Source organism: Colobus angolensis, unplaced genomic scaffold, assembly GCF_000951035.1.
Source record: "Colobus angolensis palliatus isolate OR3802 unplaced genomic scaffold, Cang.pa_1.0 Scaffold406, whole genome shotgun sequence".
NCBI lineage: Eukaryota > Metazoa > Chordata > Mammalia > Primates > Cercopithecidae > Colobus > Colobus angolensis.
In genome coordinates, this window is record NW_012117444.1 from 401,937 (window position 1) to 416,411 (window position 14,475).

General features: G+C 43.1%; 1 protein-coding gene across 3 annotated transcripts in view; it reads left to right on the top strand.

Annotated features, from left to right (window-relative positions):
* KIAA0430 (KIAA0430 ortholog) overlaps window positions 1–14,475 on the top strand; it is a 48,214-nt gene that overhangs the window by 11,439 nt on the left and 22,300 nt on the right. For 2 of the 3 annotated variants that reach the window (XM_011956010.1, XM_011956012.1), the window contains exons 6-14: window positions 632–749; window positions 1,619–1,791; window positions 5,934–6,362; window positions 6,559–6,716; window positions 6,805–6,963; window positions 8,578–8,767; window positions 9,796–9,974; window positions 11,180–11,260; window positions 14,156–14,392. In XM_011956010.1, coding sequence (XP_011811400.1) covers window positions 632–749; window positions 1,619–1,791; window positions 5,934–6,362; window positions 6,559–6,716; window positions 6,805–6,963; window positions 8,578–8,767; window positions 9,796–9,974; window positions 11,180–11,260; window positions 14,156–14,392 — 1,724 coding nt within the window. Of the gene's footprint in view, window positions 1–631; window positions 750–1,618; window positions 1,792–5,933; window positions 6,363–6,558; window positions 6,717–6,804; window positions 6,964–8,574; window positions 8,768–9,795; window positions 9,975–11,179; window positions 11,261–14,155; window positions 14,393–14,475 lie in introns of all 3 variants that reach the window. The other variant, XM_011956011.1, reaches the window with a different exon arrangement.

The window sequence follows — 14,475 nt, forward strand, 5'->3', positions numbered from 1 at the left end:
CAGTTAGTTCATATCGAGAACCAATGTTGAGATTACTGAGATCTGGTTGTGATTTTTTTACCATTCCTAATAGTAGTAAGAATTTTTTTTTATCAAGAATTAACTTATTAAAATATGGGCAGACATCAATGATAGACTGGATAAGGAAAATGTGGCACATATACACTATGGAATACTATGCAGCCATAAAAAAGAATGAGATAATGTCCTTTGTAGGGACATGGATGAAGCTCGAAGTCATTATTCTCAGCAAACTAATGCAGGAACAGAAAACCAAACAGTGCATGTTCTCACCTTATAAGTGGGAGTTAAACAATGAGAACACATGGACTTGGGGAGGGGAACAACACACACTGGTGTCTGTCTGTCAGGGGGTTAGGGCAAGGGGAGGAAGAGCATTAGAACAAATACCTAATACATGTGGGGCATAAAACCTAGATGATGGGTTGATGGGTGCAGCAAACCACCATGGCACACGTATACCTATGTAACAAACCTGCGCGTTCTGCACACGTACCCCAGAACTTAAAGTATAATAAAATTTAAAAAAAAATAAAAAATATGGGCAGAATGTGTAGCAGTTTTCTAGCCTCAGCTCCTGCTTATTCACCCTTATTATAAATTAATGCAGGTAACCGTTGCCCACATTAATGCGACTGCAAAGAATGCCGCTGATGATAAACTGCGGCAGAGTCTCCGCAGGTTTGCAAATACCCACACTGCTCCAGCCACAGTGGTTCTTGTGTCAAGTAAGTACAAAAACATCTGCTAATTTCAGCTAAACTCACTGCATGGGAAATTATCACAGAAGCCAGAAACATGCGAAAGTAAAACGTATCCCCCAAAGAGGCTGAAGTGCATGAGACATGTTTATGATTATTGTTGAGAATTGTTTAGAAAAAAAATTGGGTCTAGGTAGATTTCTGTGTTTCCTCCTTGGAACTTGAGTTATTGTGGGACCAGGTTTATTTTTTATTTTTATTTTATTTATTTATTTTGAGATGGAGTTTCGCTCTTGTTGCCCAGGCTGGAGTGCAGTGGTGCAATCTTGGCTCACCGCTACCTCCGCCTCCCAGATTCAAGCGATTCTTCTGCCTCAGCCTCCCGAGTAGCTAGGATTACAGGCGTGTGCCACCACGCCCAGCTAATTTTGTATTTTTAGTAGAGATGGGGTTTCTCCATATTGGTCAGGCTGGTCTGGAACTCCCGACCTCAGGTGATACACCCTCCTTGGCCTCCCAAAGTGCTGGAATTACAGGTGTGAGCCACTGCGCCTGGCCGGGACCAGGTTTATTAAAGAAAAATGTGATTTTTTTTTTCTTTTTTTTTACCTTGTGCTCAGTATTACTGACTTTTAAAGTTTAAGATAAAGTTCAAATTTATCTTATTTTGCTCCCTTTTAATACTGAAAGTAACATATGTGTCTTGGAATTCTTTTGGTAAGATTGTCTTACATTCTTCTGCTGTGAAACATGTTTCTTTCCTAAGAAATGGGGGAAGAAATTTTGAATATAGTCCAGCCTTTCCTTTCTTCTCAGTGAGTGTCAGCAGAGTTGTCTGTCTTTGTCAAGTGTTTCTAATGTTTGGGGATGGGGTTGGGCTGTACCTTTTCTTTCAGCTGATGTCAATTTTGCATTGGAACTTAGTGACCTGAGACACAGGCATGGTTTCCACATTATTTTGGTCCATAAAAACCAGGCCTCAGAAGCACTGCTGCATCATGCTAACGAGCTGATCAGATTTGAAGAGTTCATTTCCGACTTGCCCCCCAGGTTACCACTAAAAATGCCAGTAAGTGGGTTTGCGTTATTTTGCCATTTTCCAATATTACATTGTGGAGGCTGAAAGCCCATAATAAGGGGGTTGCCAGGCCCAGATGGGGCTGTTCTTTGTAAGAGGTGGGTTAGATTTTGAAGTAAGGCTTAGAAACCTTCAGTTCTTCTCTTACAAATATACAGAGAATTGGTATGTATGAAGTTTACTTTTATTTATTTCAAAATATCATATGAAATTGACTTGTAGATTTACCTTCCCAACTTGCCAGTGTCTTCAAAGCTAGCAGTGTTTTGTGTCAGGTGGATAGAAATAACGGATTAAAAGTCATTGTTCTTTTTGCTTGCAAGTATTATGGGTAGAGAATATGGCGAGGGTTCTCACATACTTGTGTGGTTGGCGCCAAATAAGTGGAGTCATTGTGCATTTTTTTCGGTATTTAATCCTTAAGCTTCAGCAGGCCTCTGAGACTGTGCTTTCTATTGTGCATTCCCTGTGGTGCATGGACACAATTAGCAGGAGTGGTTATTGCTCCACCCGTGTGTAGTCTGTTTAAGCCATATACTGGGAGGGTATGAGCACATTTCCAGGACTAGCATTTCTGGTAGACTTGACTTGGGATAAGAATGCTTATTGCAGTGCTGAGCTGTGTTTAAGCTGTTTGGCGAGTATGTGTGTAACTCTGAAAGAAATAATGATAATGGAGAAGTAGCCATGGTGTGGGTGATCCAGGAGAGTGGGCAATCCCCTACATTAAATGCAGTCTTAATAACTGAGAGTTATAGAAGTACGTTAGAAATGATCTCATGCAAAGTCCTCATTTAATGGAGGAAGAAACCAGCTCTTAGAAAAAATAAACGGGTCATCGGTGATTGCAGCAGTTAAGAGAGTGGGCCCCGGGTGTCCTGCTTCCGGCACTTGCCTGCTAGTCCCCCATGTCCCCTGATACCCAAGAAGCCCTATGTCTGGTCTAAGATGAAACTCATGCTATGGACAGTTCAGAGTTGTGGATACCAGAGGCTTACCCAGGGAGTAAACATACACAGGCCTTACCTTCATCTTTTGAGGCTCTTTCCTAACTCCCCTTGGTCATTATTTGTTTTTAATCACTTGGCTATAGTTATATTTCTTCCCTTCTGCTTCTGTTTGATGCTCACTTTTCTAGCTTTGAAGGCCTTAAGTAAATACAGTGTTTTTTTCCTGGGAGGTGAAGGTTGCAGTGAGCTGAGATTGCGCCACTGCACTCCAGCCTGGTCGACAGAGTGAGACGCTGTCTCAAGAAAAAAAAAAAAAAAAAAGAAGTAGATGTAGTGTTTTAAGTAAGAACTTGCCCACTTTGGAGATTCTTATTCCTTATGGTTAAAAAAAAAAAAAAAAAGTTTAGATAGTTCAAAACATTTAGTCTTGCTGGATGTTTTTTCCCATCCACTAGTGTGGTAATTTAAGGTACATTTATTTTTATGTTCTTTAGTCTGTTCCTTTAATTTTAATAAATTAAACATACATTGGTACTGCCTGGGTTTTGAGTCCCAGGTGTAATAGGAAAAGTGTAGATTTTGTTGATAATTGGTCAGTACCCTGCAAATAAAAAGAAAAGCCTCTGATTAGAAAAGTATGGTGTGGGCTGAGTAAGGTGACTCATGCCTGCAATCCCAGTACTTTGGGAACCTGAGGTGAGCAGATCACAAATCACCTGAAGTCAGGAGTTCGAGACCAGCCTGGCCAACATGGCGAAACCCCATCTCTACTAAAAATACAAAAATTAGCCAGGTGTGGTGGCGGGCATTGGTAATCCCAGCTACTTGGGAGGCTGAGGCAGGAGAATCACTTGAACCTGGAAAGTGGAGGTTGCAGTAAGCCGAGATCACGGCACTGCACTCCAGCCTGGGTGACAGAGTAGACTCTGTCTCAAAAAATAAAAAAAAAAAAGTATGGTATGATCATTGTAAAAACAAAACACAATATTTAGAAATGTGGAAAGTGAAAACCCCGCAATTCTACCCTCCAGAAGTAACCACTGTTAATATTTTGGTATTACCCTCCAGATTTTAAACATGTGTCACATATATGGTGTTCTGTGGCTTTTGGAAAAAAACTTTGTCAGAGCTTGGATGTCTTTTCGTGTTAATGTATATTAATATCAATCTGCCACATTTTAAAAACCAGAATTTTGGTTTGAAAAGTACTTGTATGGCTGGTCTTTATTTAACCAGTCTACCTGTTAGTGGACATTTTGTTTATACCCAGTTTTGTGTTTTGTTTTACCATTTCCAGCAAGGTAATTTATATCTTTAGGCTCCTGGGCTGACATACTATAGGGTAATTTCCAAGGCTTAAAAGTTCCGGGTTAGAATTTTACTATCAAGATACGTGTCATCGGCCGGGCACGGTGGCTCAAGCCTGTAATCCCAGCACTTTAGGAGGCCGAGGCGGGCGGATCACGAGGTCAGGAGATCGAGACCATCCTGGCTAACACGGTGAAACCCCGTCTCTACTAAAAATACAAAAAAATTAGCCGGGCATGGTGGCGGGCGCCTGTAGTCCCAGCTACTCGGAGGCTGAGGCGGAAGAATGGCGTGAACCCAGGAGGCGGAGCTTGCAGTGAGCCGAGATTGCGCCACTGCACTCCAGCCTGGGCGACACAGCGAGACTCCGTCTCAAAAAAAAAAAAAAAAAAACGTGTCATCCTCCAGGAAGGTGGTACTAATTTACAGTCGTGAAAGTATCTGTTTTAAATGTTTGCCAGGCCAATAAGTGAAAAACGGCATTATCTTATAATTGGCTTTTAAATTAAAATGTAACACAGTGCAAAATATCGTTTTATGATTATTGTTGTTTGCTCTTTATTTCTTCTGTAAATTGTTCACATCCTTTGCCTGTTGTTAGTGATTTCTCTTATTGTTTCTGGATTTAACCCTTTATATAATTATCTTAAGTTTTCTCCTGGTGCTTTAATGGTTCTGCTTTTTAAGATATTATTCTTATTCTTATTTAAAAAAAATTTTTTTTGAAACTCTGTCACTCAGGCTGGAGTGCTGTGGCGTGATCTCAGCTTACTGCAGCCTCCGCCTCCCGGGTTCAATTGATCCTCCTGCCTCAGCCTCCCGAGTAGCTGGGATTACAGGTGCCTGCCACCACGCCTGGCTAATTTTGTGTTTTTAGTAGAGAGGGGGGTTTCACTATGTTGGCCAGGCTCGCCTTTAACTTCTGACCTCAGGTGATCACCCGCTTTGGCCTCCCAGAGTGCTGAGATTACAGGCGTAAGCCACCGTGCCAGGCGAAGTTCTACTTCTTAATACATAAATTTCAATTTATCTGGAAGAATTATGACTACCCACTGCCAAATAGAACTTCCAGCCTGACTACTGGCAACCCGCTGTTGTAGCTGAACAGGCTCTAAGTTGTTGGGTATTTAAAAAAATTTTTTTTTTTACTTAAACCTATAGCACCCAGTATTCTCAGGCATTCTCCTATGCAAAAACTAACCAGGACCAACCCTGCTTAGCTTCTGGCTCTAACTTTATAAATTCTTATTTAGTGGACCTGCAGAATAAATAGACATTTAAAAACAACTTCATCGAGATAACGATTTACATAGTACAAAATTCAGCTCTCTTAAGTGTGCAGTAAGTTTTAGTAAATTGAATTGTACAGTTTTAGAATATTTTCATCACCTCAGTAAGATCTGTTGTGCTAATTTATAGTTAATCCCCTTCCCCACTCCCAGGCACTACTAATCTTTCTGTCTCTGTAGATTTGTATTTTCTGGACACTTTATAGAAGTGGAATCATACAGTATACAGACTTCTGTGCCTAGCATATTATTTTTTATTTTTATTTTTTGAGACAGTGTCTCGCTCTGCCACGAGTGAAGTGCAGGGGCACAGTCACTTCAGCCTCAGTCTTCCTGGGCTCAGGTTACTCCTCCCACCCGAGTAGCTGGGACTGCAGGCATGCACCACCATGCCCAGCTAAAGCATATTATTGAGAACAGTATTCAGCTACTTTGTCAACGCTAAATGATTTACCCTCTCCCCTCTAAATCACCGTCACCTCCAAAGTTGTTAACTGAAGTTTTGGGGTCACCCATTGTTCTTATTTTGAAATTGAATGTGTGCCCTTGAGTTAACCTGATGTAACACTTCTTTCCTCTGTATTAGCAGTGCCACACTCTGCTTTATGTTTATAACCTACCAGCAAATAAAGATGGCAAGAGCGTCAGCAACAGGCTCAGACGCCTGTCCGATAATTGTGGTGGGAAAGTGCTGAGTATCACAGGCTGCAGTGCAATTCTCCGCTTCATAAACCAAGATAGTGCAGAGCGCGCTCAGAAACGAATGGAAAACGAAGATGTCTTTGGTAATAGGATCATTGTGTCATTTACTCCAAAAAATAGAGAACTCTGTGAAACAAAGAGTTCAAATGCAATTGCTGATAAAGTGAAGTCTCCCAAAAAACTTAAGAATCCAAAATTGTGCCTCATCAAAGATGCAAGTGAACAATCTTCCAGTGCCAAAGCCACGCCTGGAAAAGGGTCACAGGCAAATTCTGGATCTACTACAAAAAATACAAATGTTAAAAGTTTACAGGTAATTTTGATACCTCTTGCTTTCTGAAGTTTATGGTAGGTTTGGTTTCTGTGTTTCACGTGCCCGCTTGCTTTTGGCATGTCCGTTTTTGATTTCAGTGTTTCAAATGATATTCAGAGTCAATCGTTTTCTGTAAAGGCTCTAACAAATCTTGGGTACTTAAAATTTAAACCCCACTGTGCTTGTGTCTTTGAAGGAGCTGTGCCGCATGGAGTCAAAAACTGGTCATAGAAACAGTGAGCAGCAGCAAGGTCACCTGAGGCTGGTAGTACCCGCTCACGGTAACTCAAGTGCTGCAGTGCCGACGCCGAAAAACTCGGGGGTGGCAGAACCTGTTTACAAAACCAGTCAGAAGTATGTGAAACTACTCTTTCTCATAGCTGCTTCTTGAATGTGAAGGAAGACATATGACCTTTTCCGTTCAATTTTCCCCTTCTGTTAGAAAAGAGAACCCCATTGCCCGAAGTGTTACCAGTTCTCCTGTAGAGAAAAAAGATAAAGAGGAGACTGTATTCCAAGTGAGTTACCCGTCTGCTTTTAGCAAGTTAGTTGCATCCAGGCAAGTCAATCCTCTGCTCGCTTCTCAGTCTTGGTCTTCAAGGTGAGTCTGGCTTCTTGACCCATGGGGGTGGTTACATGTAATAGGAAGGATTATGAAATAGTATGTTTGTTGAAAAGAATTCAGATAGTACTGAAATGCACAAAGTAAGTCTCCCATCCCTCCTCTGCCAGTTCCCCTCTCCTCAGGTAATCATCGTTAACATTTAGGGGCAATGCTTTCACGATTTCTTCTTCCTCCATCTGGAAATTGTGGTAAGCAGAGGTCAGAAAGAGAAGCCTATTGGAGAGTCCCTGGCCAGTGCTGGGAGGCATGTTAAGATGTCCCTATGTTCACTGTGTTGAGAAAAAAGCCCAAAAGAGCCATGCATTGGTGGTTCTTATTACTATGGTACTGTATAGGAAGCTGTCTGAGAAGTAGTTTTCTGTAAACTATGGTAATTATCTATCACTATCTCTCACACTAAGTAATTCTTGAGGCTTGGGAGACAGAGAAGCTATAAGGGTGTGTTGCATTCCCGTGAGCTCTTTTTAGCATTGTGTTTGTTCTGCTGAGTTGGTGGCAGATCACTGTAGAAAGTGACTGTGGATCAGCTGAGCACGGTGGCTCACGCCTGTAATCCCAGCACTTTGGGAGGCCAAGGCAGGCGGATCACAAGGTCAGGAGATCAAGACCATCCTGGCTAACATGGTGAAACCCTATCTGTACTAAAAATACAAAAAAATTAGCCAGATGTGGTGGCGAGCTCCTGTAGTCCCAGCTACTCAGGAGGCTGAGGCAGGAGAATGGTGTGAACCCGGGAGGTGGAGCTTGCAGTGAGCTGAGATCGCGCCACTGCACTCCAGCCTGAGTGACAGAACGAGACTCCGTCTCAAAAAAAAGAAAAAGTGACTATGGATATATAAAATTACTTCTAAAAAGCCACATAAAAGTTTTCCTTATGTGCAGAAAGAACTGCAACATGCGAGCAAGAACTTTGAACTCTTTCAGAGCCACCGAGAAAGTTAAATGCCTTAAATTGGTATCACAGGCTGATTTCCTAAGGATAATGCACAAAGCAGAGGGTTAATTCATCAGGACTGCCTCTAATTCCTGCCTTTAGCTTTAACCCAAAGGAAGAATATTTGATGTTGATTGGCGGTAATTAGGGGTCAGTAGATAGTACTTTTGACAATGTCTGAAGTCAGTGTGTATTTAAGATTAAAAACACAGCTGGGCACAGTGGCTCATGCCTGTAATCCCAGCCCTTTGGGAGGCTGAGGCAGGTGGATCACTTGAGGTCAGGAGTTTAAGACCAGCCTGGCTAACATGGGGAAACCCCATCTCTACCAAAAATTCAAAAAATTAGCTGGGTGTATTGGTGCATGCCTGTAGTCCCAGCTGTTGGGGAGGCGGAGACAGGAGAATTGCTTGAACCCAGGAGGTGGAGGTTGCAATAAGCCGAGATCGTGCCTTTGCACTCCAGTCTGGGTGACAGAGCGAGACTCTGTCTCAGAAAAAAAAAAGATTAAAAACACATTTGAAAACCAAATGTTTGGTTTGGTTGTGTTGTGGGAAAGCTGCTTCTGTATCTAGTTTCAGACAAAGCGTCAATGATGAAATCTAAATATACAGAACAGTTTTTTGAAATAATCTCAATGTGTGTGTTTTAAGCAGGAGTATGTCTCCAAACCTTTTAAACAGAGCATCCCCGCTTGCTTTCAACATTGCAAATTCAAGCAGCGGAGCCGACTGCCCAGACCCATTTGCGAATGGTGCTGATGTCCAAGTCAGCAACATAGACTACAGATTATCCCGGAAGGAGCTGCAGCAGCTGCTGCAGGAAGCATTTGCCAGGCATGGCAAGGTAACTTTTTCCCTCTTGTGCTTGCTTTGTTATACTCTTTGATGGAGTTTCTAGTCAAGAGGACCTAATTTGATATACATAACCACAGCCAGGATAGAAGTGTGACTGAACAAGTTTGAACTCCTCCTTCCTTTTCCCTTTGGTCTGCTCAGAGTGGTGCTATAAATCCAGTTTTTACAGTATAGCCCCAGAGAGCAAGACACCTAGCAGTGAGAAGCTCTTGTCTTAAGCAGAAATTGAAATGGCAATTTGTGGCCAGGCGTGGTGGCTCATGCCTGTATTCCCAGCACTTTGGGAGGCCGAGGTGGGCAGATCACCTGAGATCAGGAGTTTCAGATCAGCCTGGCGAGTGAAACCCCATCTCTACTTAAAAAAAAAAAAAAAAAAAACTTAGCCAGGCGTGGTGGTGCATGCCTGTAGTCGCAGCTACTTAGGAGGCTGAGGCAGGAGAATCGCTTAAACACGGGAAGCAGAGGTTGCATTGAGCTGAGATCATGCCACTGCTTTCTGGCCTGGGCGACAGAGTGAGACTCTGTCTCAGAAGGAAAAAAAAAAAAGGCAATTTGATAAGTACAACATTGATGGATTTTAGTTAGCTCTTCCTGCTGAAATACAGGTAGGATTCTAAAATGTTGGCTGGTCTTGTTTATGTCTTATTATATTTGACACCATTTTTAGGTGCAGTTTTGCTAAAAATGTACCTTTTTAGTAGATTCTTAAAAATGGCCATGCCCTGGGTTTTGTAGAGTCTGGAAAAGACCCCAAAGACTCTTCCCATGTGTTGGCCTCTGAGCCTGCCTTGGAAACCTGTGTGTGCCAGAGCACACGGGCCGGGCCAGTGTGACACCTCTGAAGGTCATCCCATGCTCACTTACTTACGTCCTGGTCAGAGAAGAGCAGAGTTCAGACATACTCCTTCATGGAAGCACTGCAGTCCACAAATGTGTTCCTTCATGGTTCACCTTCAGTTTTAAGACGACAGGGTTCTGGGCAGACATAGCGTTCAGTTTTCCCTTTTCCTGTTGTAGGTGAAAAGTGTTGAGCTCAGCCCCCATACAGATTATCAGCTCAAGGCTGTTGTGCAAATGGAAAACTTACAAGATGCGATTGGTGCAGTGAATAGCCTCCACAGATACAAAATTGGCAGCAAAAAGATCCTGGTCTCACTTGCCACCGGGGCTGCCAGCAAATCACTCTCTTTACTGAGGTAAGAAACAAGCAAGCTGTTTATTTCAGGAAATAACATTTGACCCAGAAACAGTTTTAGAAATAATAAAAATAGATTCGCTCATATTCCCACCCCCTTGTGATGACTGCATGTGGAATAATGCTTATTCTAGATTGATAGAGTTAAAAACAAGCCATTTGACTCTTGTCTAAGTCATTAATCAAAGGTGGAATACAGCTTAAACTTGACAGGCACTTGGGAGTAAAATAATATGCAGCATGTTTAAACAGGTTCTAAAAATAGTAGGCCCCTACAATAAAAGTTTATAAACCTGAAAAGTCTGAAGTGTTACCTTCACATCTTAGTAGAAGGTAGATTTGTGTATAAAGACTAGATTACAAATCTTCAAGCTCTCCATGTCCTTTGCAGACATGTCCTTAGTGTCAAATAGATACCCAGCCCTGTAAGTCTGCCTTAAGATTATATCAGTCTCAAGCATCTGGTGATGGTTTTACTCATAGTAAGATGTGATACTTCTTTGGATCTCCCTGTTTCGGGGAGACTGGTAAAACTGGACCCACTCCTGAATGTCTTCTTGGATGATCAGAGATCTTTTCTCTAACTTGTACTTCACTGTTACTTAAATTACAAGTTACGGTTTTTTATTGTTGTTGTTCTTAGAATAAAAAGTGATGCTTATTGAAGAAAATTTGGAAAGTTTAGAAACATAAAAGAAGCACAGGAAAAAAAAACCATCCACAGTCGTATGGCTCAAAGTCAATTGCACTTAACAGTTTGGCATTTTCTTTTTGTTTTATTTGGGTTTTTCCCTTTTGAGTGTTTTTTGGTACCTCTTGGTGTTTTAAAACCATAGTTGAGATTATGTTGTATTCAGTTGCGTATCCTTATCTACGGGAACGTCAGTCGCATGTATCTAACAAACTGCCGTATGGCAGGAGATATTTAAGCTCTTCTCCCTTTTGCTCTGAGTTAATCATGCCTTTCTGCTCCACTGGTGTGGAAAACCCTGTGATTGACACCAATTCTAGTGTGTAACGTAATCTTCTTTCATTGCTTTGTCCCTAAAATCCTTTCTTTAGATTTTTCTGGAAAATAAATTCTGACATACCAGCAGTTGGTAAATTTATTCTGCATATGCACTGTGTTAATTTTATGAACTCTGTTTATACAACTTGTAATACGGAGGCAATGGTCTGTTCCCTAATCAAACTTCTGTCTTACAGTGCAGAAACAATGTCTGTTCTTCAGGATGCCCCTGCCTGTTGCCTGCCTCTGTTTAAATTTACAGATACCTATGAAAAAAAGTAAGTTAGGTATATTTTTTCCTTGTCCAGTCAGGACTGATGGGTGACTTATACACACAAAACCATGGTAATGAGTCTTGAGAAGCTTCAGCCTGGTAGAGGAGAGGAGACAGAGACACTGGCATTCAGATTTACACGTCAATGAATGTTTATCAGACAGTTTTAAAACGTCTTTTATTTTTAGCAAAGTTAGACTTTTGGTCCTCAATGCTGTGCTTATTTTTCCCCTAATTGACTAGTGTTAGGTTTTTTTTTGTTTGTTTTTTTTTTTCAATTTTTTTGGAGACAGAGTCTCGCTCACTCTGTTGCCAGGCTAGAGTGCGGTGGCGCAGTGTCAGCTCACTGCAACCTCTGCCTCCCAAGTTCAAGTGATTCTCGTGCCTCAGCCTCCCGAGTAGCCGGGACTACAGGCATGTGCCACCAAGCCTTGCTAAGTGTTTGTATTTTTGGTAGAGACAGGGTTTTGCCATGTTAGCCAGGCTGGTCTTAAACTCCTGACCTCAAGTGATCTGCCCACTTCAGCCTCCCAAAGTGCTAGGATTACAGGTGTGAGCCACTGTGCCTGGCCAAGTTTTAGTATTTATTGGATGAACATTTTTAAGCACTAGACTTATGAGCTCCAGGACAGCAGGGACTGGCTCTGCCCTCATACTGTATCCTAAGCACCCAGCACATAGTAGATGCTTAGCAAGGACTAGTGAGTGCAAGAGCTAGGCACTGCAGAGAAGGCAAAACTGGACAAGACTTAGGTCTTGTACCTAAGGAGCTTGTGTCTAGTGGTAAGAGAAAATGCTCATGAATCCTCATGGACAGTGAAGAAAACTGATTGGAAAGGAGGAAGAAAGGCTTTGAGAACACTGAGGAGGGGAAGAACAAGGAACTTGACCATTATCCCATGGGCAGTCGAGAGCCACTGAAGTGCTGGAGGAAGGAGGGGAGGGGAAAGGTGTGGTGACGGGAACCATGCTGCAGGAAGACTCTTCTCGTAGCAGTGGTGTCTGAGAGGGCACGAACAGGGGCGAGAGGAAAGTGCTACATCAGTCCAAATTCAGAGCAGACACTGTTGGGACAGAACTCGATGTTACAGAAATGTCAAATGTCATTGAAACTGGAGTGGGTAACTAATCTCTTTTTATTAAGAAAAATTTTTTTGAGACAGGGTCTCACTCTGTCACCCAGGCTATATAGTGCAGTGACACGACCCTAGCTCACTACAGCCTCAAACTCCTGGACTCAGTTGATCCTCCCATCTCAGCCTTTTGAGTAGTTGGGACCACAGGCACCCGCCATCCTGCCCAGTTAATATTTTTTTATTTTTGTAGTGAGGGGGTTTTGCTACGTTGCCCAAGCTGGTCTTCAACTCCTGGCCTCAAGCGATTCTCCCACCTCTGCCTCCCAAAGTGCTGGAATTACAGGCACAAGCCACCACATGTGGCCAGAGTAACTAGTTTTACGTAGCAAGCAAGGTAAAAGGAAGGGATCATTTTGATTCTGAGTGTTCCGCTTTGTGTGACTGGGATGATGGTTGCACAGTTAAACTGGAAATAGGGAAATAAAGCATGGCCAGGAGGTACAGCAAGTTTTTGGTCTTGGTTTTGGACATGCAGGTTTTAGGGGGCCGTTGGAGTAGCTGGGTAGAGAGTTCACGTAGTCTTCTGCACATTGAGGGGCTTCTTTGGGAGAGAAGCAGGCTCTGAAGATAGAGCAGTCATTTGCCTCTAAGATGATTGGGACAGACTGGAGGGCAGATAAGGTTGGGAGGGGGAAGGAGAAATAGAGGACAGGAATGGATGGAGTGCCACCAGGACCAGGGATGTGGACGAGCACCCAGGATGTGTGCCCAGAGAGCACATCAGGAATGGGAGGATCCAAGGCCATGAGGAAATGCATGAGGTGTGGGGATGAGGCAGAGGCCACTGATCACTTTTGAGTCATTGCTACAGAGTCCTGTGGCTAAAATCCAGGAGGGAAGGGGCTGAGAGACTTGCGAGTAACACAGCAGAAGCAGCTCCTGAGCAGCTGGATGTTTCCATTACAGGGACAGGGGAGAGTGCAAGACTGAGAGTGAGAGTACAAGGGCGAGTGTGTCTCTCTGGGAGGTGGAAGAGGACCAGGGGCTGGTTTGGTAGATGGGAATCTGAGTACATGTAGGACACTGGGAAGAAACCACTGGTCAGGCAGTGAGAAGACCAGGGAACAGTTACTGAGCACTTACTATGAGCCAGGTTCTGTCCAGGCCTAACCACACTTAATCCTCACATCGACCCTGTGAGATAGGCACTGTCATCACCCCATTTTACAGATGGAGAAAGTGAGGCCCTGATTGGTTACGGAACTTGACTAAGGTCACACAGGTTGAAGTGGAGTCAGGATGTGAACTCAAATCTGCCAGCCTCCAGGGCCAGTGCTTTTAAGTTCCAAGTAGGAAAGATACAGGTCAGGAGGAAAACTGGGGAGTCCAGTGTCACAGGGTGTGTGGGTCACGCAGTTGAGGCATAGGAGAGGTAAGAGGGTCACGGAAAGCACGTATTCTTCTGAGAGAGGAGAGTGGGGATGGTGAAAAGTAATACAGAGAATTGGAAGTGAGGGGAGCTGCATGGAGAGAGGTTTTCAACTCAGAGAATTCGGTGAGGTTACTTACAGAAACTGGGCAGGGGCTAGGGGTGGCTTCCAAATAATGTGAGCATTGTCATGGACGGAGCCAGAGATGACTCAGGAGTACCAAGCATCACTGGTTTGCTAGTGAATGAATTCGTAGTGGAATTATTCCAGTTTTACCTTTGAAGAGATGGAGGAACCATCCTTGGTTATTGCTCTTTATTTAAACAGGATGGGTGTTTCTGTATAGTCAAAGAAAAACCTTCTAAGTCAGCGTCTCTCTTTTCTTGCTTTTAGATTTGGACACAAGTTGAATGTGTCAGATCTATATAAATTAACAGACACGGTTGCAATCCGTGAACAAGGAAACGGCCGGCTGGTGTGTCTCCTACCCAGCAGTCAGGCCCGCCAGAGCCCCTTAGGGTCTTCCCAGTCACACGACGGCTCCTCCACGAATTGCAGCCCAATTATATTTGAAGAGTTAGAATATCACGAGCCTGTCTGTAGACAGCATTGTTCCAATAAGGATTTCAGGTATGCCATTCGTTTTCCTTTAGAAATAATTCTTTTCTATAAGATTGTGGAATGTTCGGATGACCTTGTGAACATCTTAGACC